This window comes from Bufo bufo, chromosome 1 (assembly GCF_905171765.1).
Source record: "Bufo bufo chromosome 1, aBufBuf1.1, whole genome shotgun sequence".
In the NCBI taxonomy this organism is placed as follows: Eukaryota; Metazoa; Chordata; class Amphibia; order Anura; family Bufonidae; genus Bufo; species Bufo bufo.
In genome coordinates this window covers 397,761,137-397,781,814 of record NC_053389.1, presented here as the reverse complement: position 1 = coordinate 397,781,814, position 20,678 = coordinate 397,761,137, and the positions used below count along the sequence as shown (strand labels likewise).

The 20,678-nt window shown below is 43.5% G+C and overlaps 1 protein-coding gene across 2 annotated transcripts in view; it reads right to left on the bottom strand.

The window, feature by feature from the left end:
* Positions 1-20,678, bottom strand: part of ARHGAP26 (Rho GTPase activating protein 26) — a 608,947-nt gene that overhangs the window by 106,880 nt on the left and 481,389 nt on the right. Inside the window, exon 21 of one of the 2 annotated variants that reach the window (XM_040406016.1) lies at positions 7,440-7,475. The exons of the other annotated variant lie outside the window; for it this stretch is intronic. Within the exon in view, the coding sequence (XP_040261950.1) occupies positions 7,440-7,475 (36 nt within the window). The remainder of the gene's footprint in view (positions 1-7,439; positions 7,476-20,678) is intronic. 2 annotated transcript variants of the gene reach the window in all.

Sequence of the window (20,678 nt, the reverse complement as noted above, 5' to 3'; positions counted from 1 at the left end):
TAATGCTCCGTGCCTCTCTGTGATCTCTTTACTACGAAATCACAGGGAGATAAAGTTGTCACTGTGATTTCGTAGATAAGAGATCACAGAGAGGCACGGAGCATTATCAGTCATGTTAATGCTCTGTGCCTCTGCAGTCTGCATCGGGTCTTGGCTGTCATTCACGCAGCGGATGTAACGCACGGCATCCGCTCGTGTGAGCTCAGCCTTATCCTGTTATTAAGTTTAACTAATGCTGCGCTCTCCCATGTTCCCCTGTATCCCCACAGCGCTTACGAATAAGCCTCAATAGCAGGCAGAGCGGACGGCAGCAGTAACGTCACTCACTGACGTCGGGCGCCTGCTCCGCCTGCTTCATTCATAAAGTGGGCGGAGCAGGCGCTCGATGTCAATGAGTGATGTTACTGCTGCCGTCCGCTCTGCCTGCTATGGAAGCTTGTTCGTAAGTGCTGTGGGGATACAGGGGAACATGGGAGAGCGCAGCGCTGGTTAAACTTAATAACAGGATAAGTATTCATGTTTATAAATACTTCGGTGAGCGGCGGGGCCCGGTGTAAGAGTACAGTGACTGCACCGGGCCCCGCCCCTAGTTCCGGACTCCAGCCCCTCCTCTCTCCCGGCTCATACATCGCAGTCTGCGATGTAAAATGGAAGCATTCGCCCCATAAGACGCAGGGGCATTTCCCCGCCACTTTTGGGGGGAAAAAAGTTTGTCTTATGGGGCGAAAAATACGGTATCTTGTCTCATTTTTTTTACATCACAGAAACCTGACATTTTAACAGGGGTGTGTAGACTTTTTATATCCACTGTACATACATACACTATATATATCACATATACACACCACATGTTTTGGACTATAAAACTCACTTTTTTTTGCGAGAACAAGTCTTGCTAAAAAGTGCCTATGTCTGGAGTCAGGGTGGACCACCAAGGCTAGACCTCCCTGAATGCTTTCTCAATGATCCCGCAGAGCGCTCATACAGAGCTTTGCTGGATCGATGAGAGAGCTGTGCGCCTGCCCACTTCTTTCTCTCTCATGACTGACATAGATCTCTGTGATCGGTGAAGGCATAGAGGGGACTGTTAGAAACACAGCCTTCTCCATCTTGAAGGTCTCCACGCTGCAGTAAAGGAGAAGAAAGATCAGCCAGCAATCTGTCTTGGAATATGAGCAGGGCTGGTTGCCACCACTTGCAGAGCTGCTAGGGAGCAGAGGAGCAGAAGCTCAATACACACTACAATGCTCAACAAAAGATCGCATGCAATCCTGTCTATAATAGGTCAGCATGGCAGAGCAGCCTGACAGGAAAACTCATCAATATGTAGTATATACAAGTGGCAGAGCATAGTGTGTAGTGAGGCCCCGCCCCCGCACCCCTCAGGCAGCTCTGCATATGGTGGCATCCAGTCCTGCTCACATTCTAGAATACATTGCTTGTGGCCCTTTAAACTGCAGCTAAAAGATCTTTGATGATTTCATGAGTGGGCGGGGCTAAAGCAGGAAGACAATACAGTGCTTGTAAGTGTAAAGAACTGAGTTTTTATTAATCCCTTCATGTCATCTGTCAAACATGTATGGCACACTGGGAAGTGATGTCTCGACAGTCGCGGTAAAGGTACGGCTCGCTGATCAGACGGGTCTAGGAGCTGCGCCCACCCGATCAGCAGCAGGGGTCCGGCTGTTCCTGACAGTGTGTCCCTGTTGTGTACGCTGGCATCGGTGAATACACAGATGTCGGTGCTTTAACCCCTGTATGCCATGGTCAGCTCTGACTGTGGCCTGTATGGAGATTGTGGAGGCAGGGGGCTCCCTCGCCATCCCCATTGGGTCCCTGATAGCTGAGAAGGCAGCCTGATGCTTTCCATAGGTATCGGGGCTTGCCTTCTATGGAAGCATCTGAAACCCAGTCCTGTGGGTGTAATAAATAAAAATAATTATATATACACACACATACACACGCAGTGGCATGCCAAAGTTTGGGCACCCCTGTGAACAGGTAAAAAAATTGAAATCAAATGATCTCCAAAAGACTAAGTTAAAAAGTAAAAAAAAAAAAGAAAAAAGAAAAAAGGACCTGAAGAAAAACTCTGGGTACCCTGCGTGGTTAGTACCCAGTTGCATCCCCGTTGGCAAGTATCCCAGCTTGTAAACACTTTTTGTAGCCAGCCAGAACTGTGAGAGCCATGGTAAAACCTTCAGCTTGCACCTTTTGTGGTAGTCTATTGTGGATTTTAAGGTGTGATTAAGTAGAAGTCACCCTCTTTTCAACTTCAGCTTTATACCTGTGGTGTCAAAATGCTCACTCCACCCCTTGATAGATAACCTAAGGGTTGTAGTTTACTAAATGGGGTCACTTATTGGGTGTTTCCACTGTATGAGTATCTCCAGCAGAATCTGTGCTCTCCTTCCCTTCTGAGCTGTGTGCCCATACAGTAGCTTATGTCCATCCATTTCTGCCAAATATCTGTGTGAACAAAATGCTCATACCACCCCTTAATACCTTGAGGAGTGTAGTTTGCAAAGCGGGCTCACTTCTTGGGGCTCCATTTATTAAATCCCTGAGCCTCTATATTTGTCATCACAAGTTGTGTAAATCATCACAATGGGCCTCAGATGCAGATGGTTGTCTTTACAAAATTGTATATGCAACAAAATTTGGAGGTCTTTTTCTCCTATTACTACTTGTAAAATTTTATTGGAAGGAAATACAGTTTTCATTTTCACAGTCAGGGGGTTCCAAATTCTTTGAAACATCTGTGGGGCCAACTCCACGCCTCGATAAATTTCTTGAGCGGTCTGGTTTACAAAATTTGGCTTATAGGATAGCTACCTTATATCTTGTGCCATTATAGGCTCAGGGTTCGTATCTTCTTGGAAAGAGCTGATTTGCATATCTTCTTCACAGAATCCTGGTGGAGCGTTGCTTGGCCTATAAGACTCCTCACACCAACTGGGAGAAACTGTATCCCATGAACACAAGACTATTTGCCACTCTGCATGATCCTGGCACAAAGTACAGCAGAATGCCATGGGGGCAACTATATTTAGGTTTAGTTTCAGTATTCATTTCTAGGTTTAGTGTTCCTTTAATAGAAAATCGTAAAGACAGTGCATGTACTGCTGGTTGTAGCAGCAGTCTTGTGGATATTTCCCCCTCTATTTTGGTTTAGTCTAGCAGTACTGATTCCCATATGAATACTCCTCCCTTACAAATATGTATCGGTTTGTTTTTTTCCAGTATGCGATCCTCTATGTTTCTGTTACGACACAGTGAGGCGTAAATAAGGATCACTAGACTAAGCAAGCACATTTGTTTCAACCTTCAAAAATAAAAAGCTCATCCATTGTTTTGCCAAATAAATTTCTACACAGACTGTGATTTCATTGTGTGCCCCATGTGGTACACATACTATATAGATCACTGGTGGGACCTTTTGATTCTATGCAGCCCAGAAATACTCCATGTATAATATGTAATTTTATTGTGAGAAATCAAAAACAGCTGTAATTTTGGCTGCCTGGGAAATAAAGAGTTGGAATGACTCGGGTGTTCAAGTTCTCATTGTAAAGAAAGAAATGTATTACTGTGCTGCCTGCCAAAATAAAATTATACACAGCATTATGGCCAATAAATTACCAATCATCATTTTTGTGAAAAAGCAGAAATAATCCTATTTCACTCAGAAAACCAATGTAGAAAATAAACCTGGCTTGAATAGTATTATTGATTCACTGACTTCAAAATGTGTCACACTAGTGAACACAGACAATACATATGGCAAGCACATGCACCTGCTGTGAACTGGTTTTACTTGCTGTGATCTTCAGTGTGTAGGTGCTCTAAAGGATTGTTCCCCGATCTACATTTTACTAGGATTTTTTTGGCTCTAAATCTTGAAGGATAGAAATCCAGTCAACGAATGATTAAATTACCTGGATTTCTGCATTAACAACAACTAAAATATGATCCGATTGCCATCCAAGTAAAAAATTATAAGCAAACACAATATAAGTAATCTCACAACCCACAAACAACTGTAGCATTCAGGTATTTATTGAACACATTGAGTAAACATCTACAGCACAGGGAGAAAAGGTAAAGGTGCTACTACACTGTCCAATGTAAGGGCAGTGCAAGAGCCGATAGATGAGAACACATCCACTGGCGCTTGTTTTTACCGGCCTGATTACATAGGCCAATACAAAGAAAATGCTGCAGGAACAACTGCTACCACAGTCTCTTTCACCTCTTTCAAGATTGTCCATTGTGCTCCTGGAGTGATCATAACAGGATGTCCACTTCTACAGAGATTAGTAGCAACAATCCTGAATTTTATACAGCTGTAGATAATTTGTCTGAGGATTGATGTACACCCAGGTCTTTAGCAATGCCTTTGTAGGTATTCTGAAAGTTATTTGCATTGGTTTGTGTGAACTAAGCACCAATATTTCTTAAGAAGAAAAGATTTGACGGTAACCAAGCTTTGTGTGCCTTTATTTAATGGGAAAAGCCCCTCACTTCCATCTCCTTAAACATATTTTGGCTATTAGTGCTTGAAGAAGAAGTCATGAACATAGAGGATCACCTATATTTTCCCATTGCACTGTGGATATTTACTCAGAGTGCTCAATAAAAGACATGAACTGTGCAACTTTAATTGTGACCTAGATAACAATCAGGGCACATTTTAATCAAGAATCCATATAGTTCACTTTTTCTTGCAACTGTAGTAATGAAGTTCCAGAAATTAGTGCTGACCCTGCAAGTATTGTCCATACTGTTGCAGAACAAATAGAACTTGACTCGATTTACTGTAGATGTATTATGCCCACTTAATTATTGCAGTCATAAGTTTCTGTATATAAGTAAAAAAGCACAGATTGTTGACGTAACGGGAAAAGGTAAACATGTTTAGAACTTCTGTCCTCTCACTAAAGTAGAGCTGTAAAAGTTAACCAAGGTAGACTGGACATGTATGATTCTGGGAATCTGCAGTGCTGATGGGGTGAAAAGATTGCAAACCACAATCTTGGAAGCCTGTATCAGCTGTCAAGACTATAATGTACAAGACTGACTGTAAATCTGTTTCAAGGTGACTTACCCAAAAAAATTTCAGCACTTAATTAATAACAGATCAGTAATTTTAGATAAATGTTTAATTGCAATTTCTCATTCACACCATTAATGCAACATTCCTTAAGGTTAAGATACTGGACGTTAAAACAGAATAATCATCATCATTATTACAGTTCATCTACTGTTAAGTAGTCGCTGGTAAAGACATTTATTCAGATTCCCACAGGGATCAGAGACCTTGTTTAAACTCTCGAGGCTCTCTTTTATACAATGCTACATGTTCAGCCCTTAAGTGGGGTAGATGGCACCGGAAAAATTGCTAGGTCACACTAGCGTATAAAGCCACTGAAGATGAATTGACGACTTACCAAATGGTTATTAAAACACATGATTAGATCTTCAGGACAAATGTTTTGGGGACACTTTCTAATCTATTTACGCCAGTGTAAATAGGTAATACATTTTGTTGCACGCCATTTTTGTGGTAAAAGTTTGACTTTTCCCTGCTCGTACCATTTTTCCAAAGTGGTGTGGGTGGGCCGGCAGGCCCGGCTCATTTATTATTTTTTTAAGCTGGCTTTTGGCGAGGAAAATGGCTGAAATCTACTCCAGCAAGAGGGCTGGCATAGAGTTAAATCAGTTGCACAGCCTGCTGGACAAAGCGCAAAACTTATGCAGAGGTCTGCTCCTCTACATAACTCTTCGGCTCTTCCTCTGGCAGCGCAGAGGTACTTGAGACAGGCATGGAAAACTCTGGTCTTAATAAATGTCCCCTTTGTATTTTATTAGGATGACTACGTTACACAAGGCCTAATCTACAAAACAATGCAGATCCTCATACAAGGAATTCTGCAGAGTGGCAAACACTGTAGCTTAAGACATTTTTCAATCAGGGCATCTACATTTGAAAATCAAATTCATTACAAACTATCACCACAATTTGATAGGAAATGATATGGAATGGAGCTGCAAAGCCCTTTATTTGCACCACCTATAAAGAAACTCAGCAAAAATTTCTGATGTACTGGTATCAAACGTCATTCTCTAGACTTTTTTTCCTATCAACATGCTAAATGTCCATCTAAAATGTCTTGGCAAAAAGACCACCTTGCTGTTCTTAAAGATTTGCATAGCTGCAGTCAATTATTGCAAGATCCTATATCCAGACTGCTCTCTTACTGGTCTCGACCTATATAGTTAGACTCAAAGAGAATAAATCTCTAGAATATTTGACAGCACCGCTTAAAGTAGTATTCCGGTTGATTCAAGTTGTTCACTATTCACAGGAAGGGGGGGGGGGGACCCCATCGATCACAAGAAGAGAGGACTCTTTCATCCTGAAATGAACGGAGATACCAGTTGCACGTGGCCGCTCTATTAATTTATATGGGAGCTCCAGAGATAGCCGAGCACAACGCTTGGCTATCTCAGGAACTCCCATAAAAATGAATGGAGCAGGAGCATGCATGTGCCACCGGCCGCTCTGTTCTTTTCAGAGGGGCTGCAGGGAGTACAGGGCCTCCATTCTCGTGATCGGTAGGGGTCCCAGCGATAGGCACCCCACCAATCTAATAGTTTTCACCGATCATGTGGGTAGGGGATAACTTGAAACAACCGGAATACCCCTTTAATACTCTGGAGTCATTCATCACAATCTGGGACCCATGGATACCTGGTGCAAACAAAATTTGTGTTAACTTTTTTTTCATTGTTAGTTAGTGTTAACTAATCGTTAGCATTATGGGAATTACTACTAGCTGGTAACTGTATCTTAGTACTGGTACTGCCCCTTACCTTTGTCTTGTCTCATGTTTACCATCTATTTGCCATTGCATCAGTCCTATATTGTGACATATTATTTGATGGACTGACTACATACTATAGGATTTCCTTTAGTATAAAGCATGTCATATGTCAATACCATTTTAACTTGCTTCCTCCTTCAGGTGATAACTCAGTATCTTTTCTGTGCTGATGTTGGTGTTCCTTATTAGGAATAAGGTATAAGCATTTTGGAGTTCAACGTTCCCCATCCTTTGCACTCAAGGGGAATAGACCGCTGTCAGAGGTGTCTGACAGTGTTTTATTCTCCTCTCCCTATTAACAAGATGTGCACACTCAGCTGAGCCAAGCTTGCACGAGTGTAGGGGAAGTTCGAAGAAAAAGCTATCTGAAGAATGAGCATTCTGAATACAGCTCTAAGGAGAAGATGGCCACCTTTAGCCATTAAAGTGTATCAATGAATGAGGATTCTAAATCTTTATAATCTACAAGCTAACAGTAAGAAATACAATAATAGAAGTCAGACAATAATTCAATCAATTTTATTTCCACAAAACCTGATATCCCTCACTTACCTTGACAAAAGGCCTGATATATTTTTCGAGTTTGATCTGCAAAAGACATCAAAGGTGGAACATGAAACACAATGCCCTCCACTATATAAACCCATTGATAAAGAGGTTGTCTCACTTCAGCAAATGGCATTTATCATATAGAGAAAGCTAAAGGGGTTGTCTCACTTCAGCAAATTGCATTTATCATATAGAGAAAGTTAAAGGGGTTGTCTCACTTCAGTAAGTGGCATGCATGATGTAGAGAAAGTTAATACAAGCAACTTACTAATGTATTGTGATTGTCCATATTGCTTGCTTCGCTGTCTGGATTCATTTTTCTATCACATTATACACTGCTCGTTCCCATGGTTACAGACCACCTTGCAATACATCAGCGGTGGTCATGCTTGCACAATATAGGAAAAAGCATCAGCCTCTCTGGCGGCCGGGACCATAGGAACGCACATAGGCTAGTGCTTTTGCCTATATTGTGCAAGCACGGCCACCACTGATGGATTGCAGGGTGGTCGTAACCATGGAAATGAACAGTGTATAATGTGATGGAAAAATAAATCCAGCCAGCAAAGGAAGCAATATGGATAATAACAATACATTAGTAAGTGGTTTGTATTAACTTTCTCTACATGATAAATGCCACTTAATTTGAGTGAGACAACCCTTTTAATACAAGCCACTTACTAATATATTGTGATTGTCCATATTGCCTCCTTTGCTGGCTTGATTCATTCCCATCACATTGCTTGTATCCAGGGGTTCTGACCACCCTGCAATCCATCAGCGGCGGCTGTGCATGCATACTATAAGAAAAAGCAGTAGCCTATGAGACTCCCACGGTCCCGGCCACTACAGAGGCCGACACCTTTTTCTTTAGTGTGCAAGCACAGCCACCGCTGCTGGATTGCAGGGTGGTCATAACCCCTGAATATGTGCAGTGTATAATGAGATGAAAAAATGAATCAAGCCAGCAAAGGAGGTAATATGGACAATCACAATACATTAATTAGTAAGTGTCTTGTATTAACTTTGTCTACATGACAAATACTATTTGCTCAAATGAGACATCCCCTTTAAGATTGCACAGTATAGACCCCAAACAGTAATCAATTTGTACAGAAAACCAAAACTGTGTTTCACTGGCTGATATAACCTGCATGCTATTTTTTATTGTCTATATATGCTATATGATCATTACCAACTCTGCAGGTCAAAACAGTTTGCATGAACACATTACAATTAAAGGGGTTGTCCTGCCTTTGAGCCAACAACACCTTTGGTCCAGACCTGTGCCCCTGAACATAAAAAAAAGGACTATTCATTTGGTCACTGTCCCATTGCTGCTCAGTTCCCGGCTGCCTCTGGTGACACAAGACCAGGAAATAGCCGGGTCTCTTGATGATGCAGCCAATCAGAGGCCTTAGCAGTCACAGAGGCTTGAGTGGCCTCAGCAGCCAGGGGACCCAGCTACTTCATGATCCTGCAGGGACCGGAATCAGCTGGGAAAGGAGCAGCCTTAGGACCGTGTACAGGTAAGTCTTCCTTTATGTTCAGGGGCACAGATCTAGAACAAAGGGGTTGTTGGCTCCACTTTAATATGAGGAGGTATGTCAAATGCAAGTATTTGTCTTTCTTTTAGAACCATAAAAAATGATGTAGCACACTGCATACAGGAAGGGGTGTACTGACCCATGATATAAATAACAATTGTGACCATTTCGCAATCTTCTGCTACACATAGGATTATGGTATTTAGGATTTGGGGGGCATTTTGCTAAAGAAAATGACTGGTTCTTTAGCAGACAATATATATTTCCCTGTCAGCACACAGCTGTTTCATTAGGCATGGTGGTGTCCTCAGCACTGATGAGATCATTGTGAATGGCTGCAGTTCTATGCAGGTCTCTTCTACATTACTGTCTATTATTCCACTCTTTTCACACCATGTTTGGCCTTAACAGTTGATTACTGTTATTACATTCAAACATATACAGCAAAAACTCATGATGCAACTGTATGTATTTTGTAGGCATGCCTTTTTCTCTTTAGAAAGATCCAAAACTAGAATGTGAAAACATGGAAACAAATGCCCCATGTCTGAATCCATCTGCCCAAGTAAAACATACTTACAGTCTTGTGAAAAAATTAGGACACCCTTTGAAAGCATGTGGTTTTTTGTAACATTTTTAATAAATGGTTATTTCATCTCCGTTTCAACAATACAGAGAGATTAAAGTAATCCGACTAAACAAAGAAAACTGAAGAAAAGTCTTTTCAAGATCTTCTGTAAATGTCATTCTACAAAAATGCCTATTCTAACTGAGGAAAAAGATAGGACACCCTTGCCCCTAATAGCGAGTGTTACCTCCTTTGGCTGAAATAACTGCAGTGAGACGGTTCTTGTAGCCATCTACCAGTCTTCGACATCGGTCTGAGGAAATTTTACCCCACTCCTCAATGCAGAACTTTTTCAGCTGTGAGATGTTTGAGGGGTTTCTTGCACGTACAGCCCTTTTCAAGTCACCCCACAGCATCTCAATGGGATTCAAATCTGGACTTTGACTTGGCCATTCCAGGACTCTCCATTTCTTCTTTTTCAGCCAATCTTTGGTTGATTTACTAGTATGTTTTGGGTCATTGTCATGTTGCATGGTCCAGTTCCGCTTCAGCTTTAATTTTCTAACTGATGGTCTCATATGTTCTTCAAGCACCTTCTGATACACAGTAGAATTCATCGTGGATTCTATGATGGTGAGCTGACCAGGTCCTGCTGCAGCAAAGCAGCCCCAAACCATGACACTTCCACCTCCATGCTTCACAGTTGGTATGAGGTTCTTTTCTAGGAATGCTGTGTTTGGTTTACGCCAAACATGTCCTCTGCTGTTGTGTCCAAATAATTCAGTTTTGGACTCATCTGTCCAAAGAACATTATTCCAGAAGTCCTGGTCTTTGTCAACTTTATCGCTGGCAAATGTCAGTCTGGCCTCGATGTTTCTCTTGGAAAGCAAAGGTTTCCTCCTTGCACACCTCCCATGCAAGTTAAACTTGTACAGTCTCTTTCTGATTGTAGAGGCATGTACTTCTACATCAACAGTAGCCAGAGCCTGCTGTAGTTCTCGAGATGACACTTTAGGGTTTTTGGATACCTCTTTTAGCATCTTGCGGTCTGCTCTTGGGGTGAACTTGCTGGGGCGACCAGTCCTGGGCATGTTGGCAGTTGTTTTGAAAGCCCTCCACTTGTAGACTATCTTCCGGACAGTGGAATGGCTGATTTCAAAATCTTTTGAGATCTTTTTAAATCCCTTCCCAGACTCATAGGCTGCTACAATCTTTTTTCTGAAGTCCTCTGACAGCTCTTTTGCTCTCACCATGGTGCTCACTCTCACTTCAACAGTCAGGAGCACACCAAACTAAATGTCTGAGGTTTAAATAGGGCAAGCCTCATTCAACATGCAGAGTAACGATCTACTAATTATGTGCACCTGGTGTGATATACCTGTGTGAGATCTGAGCCAATTTAAGAGGGAATACATGTGAGGGTGTCCTATCTTTTTCCTCAGTTAGAATAGGCATTTTTGTAGAATGACATTTACAGAAGATCTTGAAAAGACTTTTCTTCAGTTTTCTTTGTTTAGTTGGATTACTTTAATCTCTCTGTATTGTTGAAACGGAGATGAAATAACCATTTATTAAAAATGTTACAAAAAACCACATGCTTTCAAAGGGTGTCCTAATTTTTTCACATGACTGTACATTTAAAAGCGACTACTCTCAAAACTCTCTGTAAACAGTCTCATAGTAATACGAATAAACCAGATCCTTGCTTTATGATCCTGTTTTTTCACACTTCTCCACTGAAACTACATCCTACACAGTCTATATTTACCCCTTTCCAATCCTGTAAAGTAACCGCCAGAAGTCCCGAATCTATGTGCTCTGTATGAATGCACTGCATACCCACATACATAGTGCCATCAGCATTACAAAAATCATGAACACGCTATTCATTCTGGCGGTTGCCATATGATTATCTTTATCAATGGCCTATGGTGACAGTAGGGAACACAGAAATCATGTATTCCTGATAAACCGTGACCCAGTATTAAAATAAATAATATAAAAATAAGAAAATGTAGGGAAAAAATGTATAGCAATAACTACAATAAATAGATATAAACAAGAAAACTAACAATGAAAAAAAAAAAAAGTGCATAACCTCTTCCCAACATCTGCTGTACATGTACGGCCAATGCTGCGTCTTTAAAGATGGCGCCCTTTCTGGAGCAGTCACCATAGCCGCTGGTTGACTGCTGTTTCAGATAGCAGACGTTTAATCCCTCAGATGCAGTGGTCAATAATGATCAGGCATCTGAAGCAGCTTTCCCCAGGAGCAGTGCACTCCCAGGCCAGAACAGTTCCCCGCACAACAATCGGGAAACCTATGGTATTAGCGCTGTGATTCCTATGTAGGCCTGGGAGGCAGGGCTCCATATGAAAAGACTGAATTAATCATACACTGCAGTGTAAAATCACAGTAGAATAGTAGAATATTGGAAATGTAATCTAAAGATTGCATGTTCAAGACCCCTGGGGGGTGAAATTAATAATAAAAATAAATAATGAAAAATAAAGATCATAGGCATCACAGCGTCCTAAAATGCCAGAGCTATTAAAATATAAACATATTCATCATGTTAAGTGAATGCCATACTGGGAAAAAAAGGACGATTTGCATTTTTTTCGGTTTTTGATCAGAAAGTCATACAAACAACAAAATCACTGAAAACAACAGATCGCCCCACAAAAAATATAAAAAAAAGAGTTATGGGGTTAGAATATGGCGATAAAAAGGAGTGTCCTAGCATTTTTGGAGTCTATGAGCAATTTACCATGTTCATAGAAACATAGCTGTGGCAGCCTCGGATACTTCAGGGGGAGAGAGCCTGCTGCAGGGAATGAACGGCTCCCCTGATCACCACTAGGAGGAGCCGTTGCAGTGCTTCTGGGTTTTCAGCTCTCAAATGCTGTGTTCACATTTGACCACAGCATCTGAAGGGTTAAATGTCTATGACCAGCATTATCACCAGTCGCAGATCTTAACCCCAGGTGTCTGCTATTTAAAACAGCAGGCACCTGGCGGCTATAGCGTCCACTGCATTTGCGAGCAGGTGCCATATTTAAATACCCGACTTCCACAGAAAATGCAAGGTGTTAAGGCTAAAATTAGTTATGTCACTAAGGGGTTAAAAAGCAATTGAGTCCCATGAGTTGTGTGTCAACAATATTTACTTATGACACAAATAAAAAATTCACATTAAAAAAAAGTAAAGTTTTTCCAATTTTGATGAGGCTGTTAGGAGGTTAATTAGTGTAACTGCCATTTTTTTTATTCTCATGTATAGGGACAGGGATAGAAAATGTTTTCCTCGTATACTCTCCTCCTTCTCAATAGTGAGTGTTTACTGCCCTCTGTCATATATATCCGAGCGGCTAGTTAGTTATTTAGTGCATAGGTGGATACAGGAGAATTACTCACTGTCAGCACTGGCCACCCTGATCAATGTAAGGCTAGTTTCACATTGCCTTTTTTAGATCTGGCAGGCTGATTTCTGGCATCGCCGGAAACTACCACATAGCCGTCTGGCCACATTCACTATAATGGGAACCGGCGCAGATCCTGCCGCAACTCGTCAAATATGCTGAGAATCGGACAGACAAAAACATCTGCACGCTTTGCTTTTCGGCTGGCTGATTCTTAGCATGTTTGGCGGGTTGTGGACGGATCTCCACCAGTCCCCAAGTGAAGTGGCCGACGAGTGTTAGGTAGCATTCAGCAGTGCCAGATCCAGACATCTCCGACAGGCTGCTCCCTGCTGGAACAGCCTACCGGAGATGGAGGGAAGAACTGACCTCAGCCATCTTCATAGTCAGAGCTGCGCTGTACAATGAAGACGGATATGCCTTAGGCCTCTTTCACACTTGCGTTGTCCGGATCCATCGTGCACTCCATTTGCCGGAGGTGCCCGCCAGATCCGTAACACCGCAAGTGAACTGAAAGCATTTGAAGACGGATCCGTCTTCAAAATGCATTCAGTGTTACTATGGCACCCAGGACGCTATTAAAGTCCTGGTTGCCATAGTAGTAGTGGGGAGCGGGGGAGCAGTATACTTACCGTCCGTGCAGCTCCCGGGGCGCTCCAGAATGACGTCAGAGCGCCCCATGCGCATGGATGGCGCGATCCATGCGACACGTCATCCATGCGCGTGGGGCGCCCTGACGCCACTCTGAAGCTCCCCGGGAGCCGCACGGACGGTAAGTATACTGCTCCCCCGCTCCCCACTACACTTTACCATGGCAACCAGGACTTTAGTGTCCTGGCAGCCATGGTAACCATTCAGAAAAAGCTAAACGTCGGATCCGGTAATGCGCCGAAACGACGTTTAGCTTAAGGCCGTATCCGGATTAATGCCTTTCAATGGGCATTAATTCCGGATCCGGCCTTGCGGCAAGTGTTCAGGATTTTTTACCGGAGCAAAAAGCGCAGCATGCTGCGGTATTTTCTCCGGCCAAAAAATGGCGGCTTGCAGATCTTCAACTCACCACAATGGGCGACTCGGCGTTTGATCGACTGGGGCCTCATAAGTGAAGATCCTCACAGTGCAAAGGAGACCGCCCAGCGTCCAGACAAGATTCCTTGGGATTGGGACGTTGCCTGATACGTGAGTCTCCCCACCAGGGAGTAGTCGATTGACTGACTACAATCATTAATGTTAGTCCGTAGCAAGGAGCTAAAGTTCTTTGCCCTGATTGGACTTGTTCTTTTGGTCCCTTGACCATTACTTCACTGGTCGGGCTCGTTAAGCCCTGATGACCATATTGCATTTAACTTTATTTTCCCTTTTTCATGTGTTTAGTTTTATTTTTTTTGTTGGTACCGATGAATATCATATACAGTTGCAAGAAAAAGTATGTGAACCCTTTGGAATGATATGAATTTCTGCACAAATTAGTCATAAAATGTGATCTGATCTTCATCTAAGGGCTCTTTCACACTTGCGTTCTTGTCTTCCGGCATAGAGTTCCGTCGTCGGGGCTCTATGCCGGAAGAATCCTGATCAGGATTATCCTAATGCATTCTGAATGGAGAGAAATCCGTTCAGGATGCATCAGGATGTCTTCAGTTCCGGAACGGAACGTTTTTTGGCCGGAGAAAATACCGCAGCATGCTGCGCTTTTTGCTCCGGCCAAAAATCCGGAACACTTGCCGCAAGGCCGGATCCGGAATTAATGCCCATTGAAAGGCATTGATCCGGATCCGGCCTTAAGCTAAACGTCGTTTCGGCGCATTGCCGGATCCGACATTTAGCTTTTTCTGAATGGTTACCATGGCTGCCGGGACGCTAAAGTCCTGGCAGCCATGGTAAAGTGTAGCGGGGAGCGGGGGAGCAGCATACTTACCGTCCGTGCGGCTCCCCGGGCGCTCCAGAGTGACGTCAGGGCGCCCCAAGCGCATGGATCATGTGATCACATGGATCACGTCATCCATGCGCATGGGGCGCTCTGACGTCACTCTGGAGCGCCCGGGGAGCCGCACGGACGGTAAGTATGCTGCTCCCCCGCTCCCCACTACTACTATGGCAACCAGGACTTTAATAGCGTCCTGGGTGCCATAGTAACACTGAACGCATTTGGAAGACGGTTCCGTCTTCAAATGCTTTCAGTACACTTGCGTTTTTCCGGATCCGGCGTGTAATTCCGGCAAGTGGAGTACACGCCGGATCCGGACAACGCAAGTGTGAAAGAGGCCTTAGTCATAACAATAGACAATCACAGTCTGCTTAAACTAATAACACACAAAGAATTAAATGTTACCATGTTTTTATTGAACAAACCATGTAAACATTCACAGTGCAGGTGGAAAAAGTATGTGAACCCCTAGACTAATGACATCTCCAAGAGCTAATTGGAGTGAGGTGTCAGCCAACTGGAGTCCAATCAATGAGATGAGATTGGAGGTGTTGGTTACAGCTGCCCTGCCCTATAAAAAACACACACCAGTTCTGGGTTTGCTTTTCACAAGAAGCATTGCCTGATGTGAATGATGCCTCGCACAAAAGAGCTCTCAGAAGACCTACGATTAAGAATTGTTGACTTGCATAAAGCTGGAAAGGGTTATAAAAGTATCTCCAAAAGCCTTGCTGTTCATCAGTCCACGGTAAGACAAATGGTCTATAAATGGAGAAAGTTCAGCACTGCTGCTACTCTCCCTAGGAGTGGCCGTCCTGTAAAGATGACTGCAAGAGCACAGCGCAGACTGCTCAATGAGGTGAAGAAGAATCCTGGAGTGTCAGCTAAAGACTTACAAAAGTCTCTGGCATATGCTAACATCCCTGTTAGGGAATCTACGATACATAAAACACTAAACAAGAATGGATTTCATGGGAGGATACCACAGAGGAAGCCACTGCTGTCCCAAAAAAACATTGCTGCACGTTTACAGTTTGCACAAGAGCACCTGGATGTTCCACAGCAGAACTGGCAAAATATTCTGTGGACAGATGAAACCAAGGTTGAGTTGTTTGGAAGAAACACACAATACTATGTTTGGAGAAAAAGAGGCACAGCACACCAACATCAAAACCTCATCCCAACTGTGAAGTATGGCGGTGGGGGCATCATGGTTTGGGGCTGCTTAGGTGTGTCAGGGCCTGTACGGATTGCTATAATCGAAGGAAAAATGAATTCCCAAGTTTATCAAGACATTTTGCCGGAGAACGTAAGGCCATCTGTCCACCAGCTGAAGCTCAACAGAAGGTGGGTGTTGCAACAGGACAACGACCCAAAGCATAGAAGTAAATGCTTTGGCAGAATGGCTTAAACAGAAGAAAATACACCTTCTGTAGTGGCCCAGTCAGAGTCCTGACCTCAACCCGATTGAGATGCTGCGGCATGACCGCAAGAAAGCGATTCACACCAGACATCCCAAGAATATTGCTGAACTGAAACAGTTCTGTAAAGAGGAATGGTCACGAATTACTCCTGACCGTTGTGCACGTCTGATCTGCAACTACAGGAAACGTTTGGTTGAAGTTATTGCTGCCAAAAGAGGTTCAACCAGTTATTAAATCCAAGGGTTCACATACTTTTGCCACCTGCACTGTGACTGTTACCATGTTTTTATTAAACACACCATGTAAACATTTAATTCTTTGTGTGTTATTAGTTTAAGCAGACTGTGATTGTCTATTGTTGTGACTTAGATGAAGATCAGATCACATTTTATGACCAATTTGTGTAGAAATCCATATAATTCCAAAGGGTTCACATACTTTTTCTTGCAACTGTATGTAATATGTGCTATATATGTCTTAGCTCTTGAGGGCTTCTCTATTGAAAAGTGGAGATACGTGTTACAGGGAGTTTTTTCGCATAAGAAATGGGATTGAAAATATTATCTCTAAATGTGCGCGGGTTGAACTCTCCATTCAGACGCACACAGCTTTGGTCAGAAGCCACTAAAGCTAAATGTGATGTGCTCCTAATACAAGAAACACACCTGCTGGAAAAAGACGCATTCAGATGTAAACACAAGAATTTCCCTGTGTTATTCCATTCACACACAAGGAAAAAAAGGAAAGCAGGGGTACTTATTGGGGTAAAGTCTACAATTACCTTCTCCCTTAAGAAATGCATAACTGACTCAGCAGGGAGATACATCATTTTATTGTGTACTCTCGATAGTAAGCCATTTACCTTGGTATCTGCGTACGCCCCCAATGTCAGGCAGGTGGCCTTCTGCAGGAGGCTGTTCAACAAGGTGGAGAAACTAGCGGTGGGCGAGGTAGTAGTGGGTGGAGACTTTAACATTCCGATTAATTCAGCACTGGATTATAAGTCCGCACAAGGGAGTCGCCTCACGGAGCTGCAAACGACACTGTATGAGTCCGCCTTCCATGACGTTTGGCAATATCAGCATAGTAATGAGCGAGACTACACGTTCATATCTACTGCACACTTATCACAGTCTCGAATTGATTATACACTGCTCAAAAAAATAAAGGGAACACTTAAACAACACAATGTAACTCCAAGTCAATCACACTTCTGTGAAATCAAACTGTCCACTTAGGAAGCAACACTGAGTGACAATCAATTTCACATGCTGTTGTGCAACTGGGATAGACAACAGGTGGAAATTATAGGCAATTAGCAAGACACCCCCAATAAAGGAGTGGTTCTGCAGGTGGTGACCACAGACCACTTCTCAGTTCCTGTGTTTCCTGGCTGATGTTTTGGTCACTTTTGAATGCTGGCGGTGCTTTCACTCTAGTGGTAGCATGAGACGGAGTCTACAACCCACACAAGTGGCTCAGGTAGTGCAGCTTATCCAGGATGGCACATCAATGTGAGCTGTGGCAAGAAGGTTTGCTGTGTCTGTCAGCGTAGTGTCCAGAGCATGGAGGCGCTACCAGGAGACAGGCCAGTACATCAGGAGACGTGGAGGAGGCCGTAGGAGGGCAACAACCCAGCAGCAGGACCGCTACCTCCGCCTTTGTGCAAGGAGGAACAGGAGGAGTACTGCCAGAGCCCTGCAAAATGACCTCCAGCAGGCCACAAATGTGCATGTGTCTGCTCAAACGGTCAGAAACAGATTCCATGAGGATGATATGAGGGCCCGACGTCCACAGGTGGGGGTTGTGCTTACAGCCCAACACCGTGCAGGACGTTTGGCATTTGCCAGAGAACACCAAGATTGGCAAATTCGCCACTGGCGCCCTGTGCTCTTTACAGATGAAAGCAGGTTCATACTGAGAACATGTGACAGACGTGACAGAGTCTGGAGACGCCGTGGAGAACGTTCTGATGCCTGCAACATCCTCCAGCATGACCGGTTTGGCATTGGGTCAGTAATGGTGTGGGGTAGCATTTCTTTGGAGGGCCGCACAGCCCTCCATGTGCTCGCCAGAGGTAGCCTGACTGCCACTAGGTACCGAGATGAGATCCTCAGACCCCTTGTGAGACCATATGCTGGTGCGGTTGGCCCTGGGTTCCTCCTAATGCAAGACAATGCTAGACATCATGTGGCTTGAGTGTGTCAGCAGTTCCTGCAAGACGAAGGCATTGATGCTATGGACTGGCCCACCCGTTCCCCAGACCTGAATCCAATTGAGCACATCTGGGACATCATGTCTCGCTCTATCCACCAACGTCACGTTGCACCACAGACTGTCCAGGAGTTGGCAGATGCTTTAGCCCAGGTCTGGGAGGAGATCCCTCAGGAGACCGTCCGCCACCTCATCAGGAGCATGCACAGGCGTTGTAGGGAGGTCATACAGGCACGTGGAGGCCACACACACTACTGAGCCTCATTTTGACTTGTTTTAAGGACATTACATCAAAGTTGGATCAGCCTGTAGTGTGTTTTTCCACTTTAATTTTGAGTGTGACTCCAAATCCAGACCTCCATGGGTTGAAAAATTTGATTTCCATTTTTAATTTTTTCTGAAGAATATTTAATTAATTCAGATCTAGGATGTGTTATTTTTGTGTTCCCTTTATTTTTTTGAGCAGTGTATTTTAGTTTCCAATAGCCTCCTGCATAGGGTCGCAAGGTCAGACATTGGGGGAGCATCATGGTCGGATCACGCCCCAGTGAGTATTGTTATTGATGATGGCATTCCTAACCTACCTCGACAGCAATGGAGAATGAATACCTACCTATTCAAATGCCCAGACAGAGTTAAAAGGATCACAGACACTATACAGGAGTTTATGAAATTTAATGATCTGCCCGACACCAGTGTAAACACACTTTGGCTTAAACATAAGGCATTCATGAGAGGGGTTCTGTTACAGTTAGCGGCGAGAATGAATAAGAGTAGAAATAAGGCTATACAGGATGCCCTAACCAGTCTGCAAACTGCAGAACAGAGCCAAAAACTAAATAATAACCATACAACATTAGCATCTCTCCAAGAATGTAGAACTGCACTTAGAACTCTTCTTTTATATCGCCAAGAACTAGGTATGAAGCGAATGCAGACAAACTTTTACCACGCAGGAGATAGAACAGGCGCACTATTGGCGCGCAGACTAAAAAGTAGAAAGGCTGCAGCTAGAATAACTAGCCTAAAGTACAATGGCAAAGTGTTCACACATCCTCAGGAAATAACTGATGCCTTTGCATCATATTATTCCTCCCTATATAACCTGCGGTTAGATGGCAATACCATTCAGCCATCCGTGGAGGCAATTTCGGCATATTTAGACTCCCTTAAGCTTCCTAAAGTATCTACAGATGACTTAAGCGTTCTAAATAGGCCAATCACCTCCGAAATTTTTTTTAAAACCATAAAAGCTACCCCATCCAACAAGGCCCCTGGACCTGATGGATTCCCAGTGGAATATTATAAAACATTTCACCCCACGCTACTCCCTTATTTAACTAAGCTGTATAACACGTTCTTGACCTTAGGGGGTATTCCCCCAGAAATGCTTAAAGCCACTGTAATTACCCTGCCTAAACCAGGGAAATCTCCGGATGCCCCTGAGAACTTCAGGCCAATTTCCCTTCTAAACGCAGACCTTAAGCTGTTTGCTAAGATACTAGCCTCTCGCCTTAACGCGGTATTACCAGCCCTAATAAATCCTGACCAAGTTGGCTTCGTGCCAGGAAGACAGTGTAGAGATGGTACTAGAAAAATTATACATTTAATTCAAATTGCAGGCTGGTCCAGGACCCCCACGGTCTTTGTCTCTTTAGACGCTGAAAAAGCGTTCGATAGAGTGCACTGGGGGTTCCTGGACCAAACTCTCAGGAAATTTGGGTTTGATGGACATTTTCTACAAGCTATCCTAGGGTTGTACACGGCACCAAGCGCGAACGTTCTAGCCTCAGGATTCTTATCTGCCCCTTTCTCGATTACTAATGGGACTAGGCAGGGGTGCCCATTGTCATCCCTGATATTTGCGCTGATGATGGAACCATTGGCAGAAAAAATACGAAACTGCACGCAGATATCGGGGATTACAGTTGGGAAACACTCACATTGCATTGGCTTGTATGCTGATGATGTTATCCTGACACTCTCTAACCCCTTAACTTCTCTACGAGCGGTAATGGAAATACTGGATCAGTACTTATCATATTATAAGTTAAATGTTATCAAAACCAATGTACTCCCTATTAATGTGCCAGCAAGCTTGCAACAAGATCTAAATAAAAGTTATCCCTTTAAGTGGGC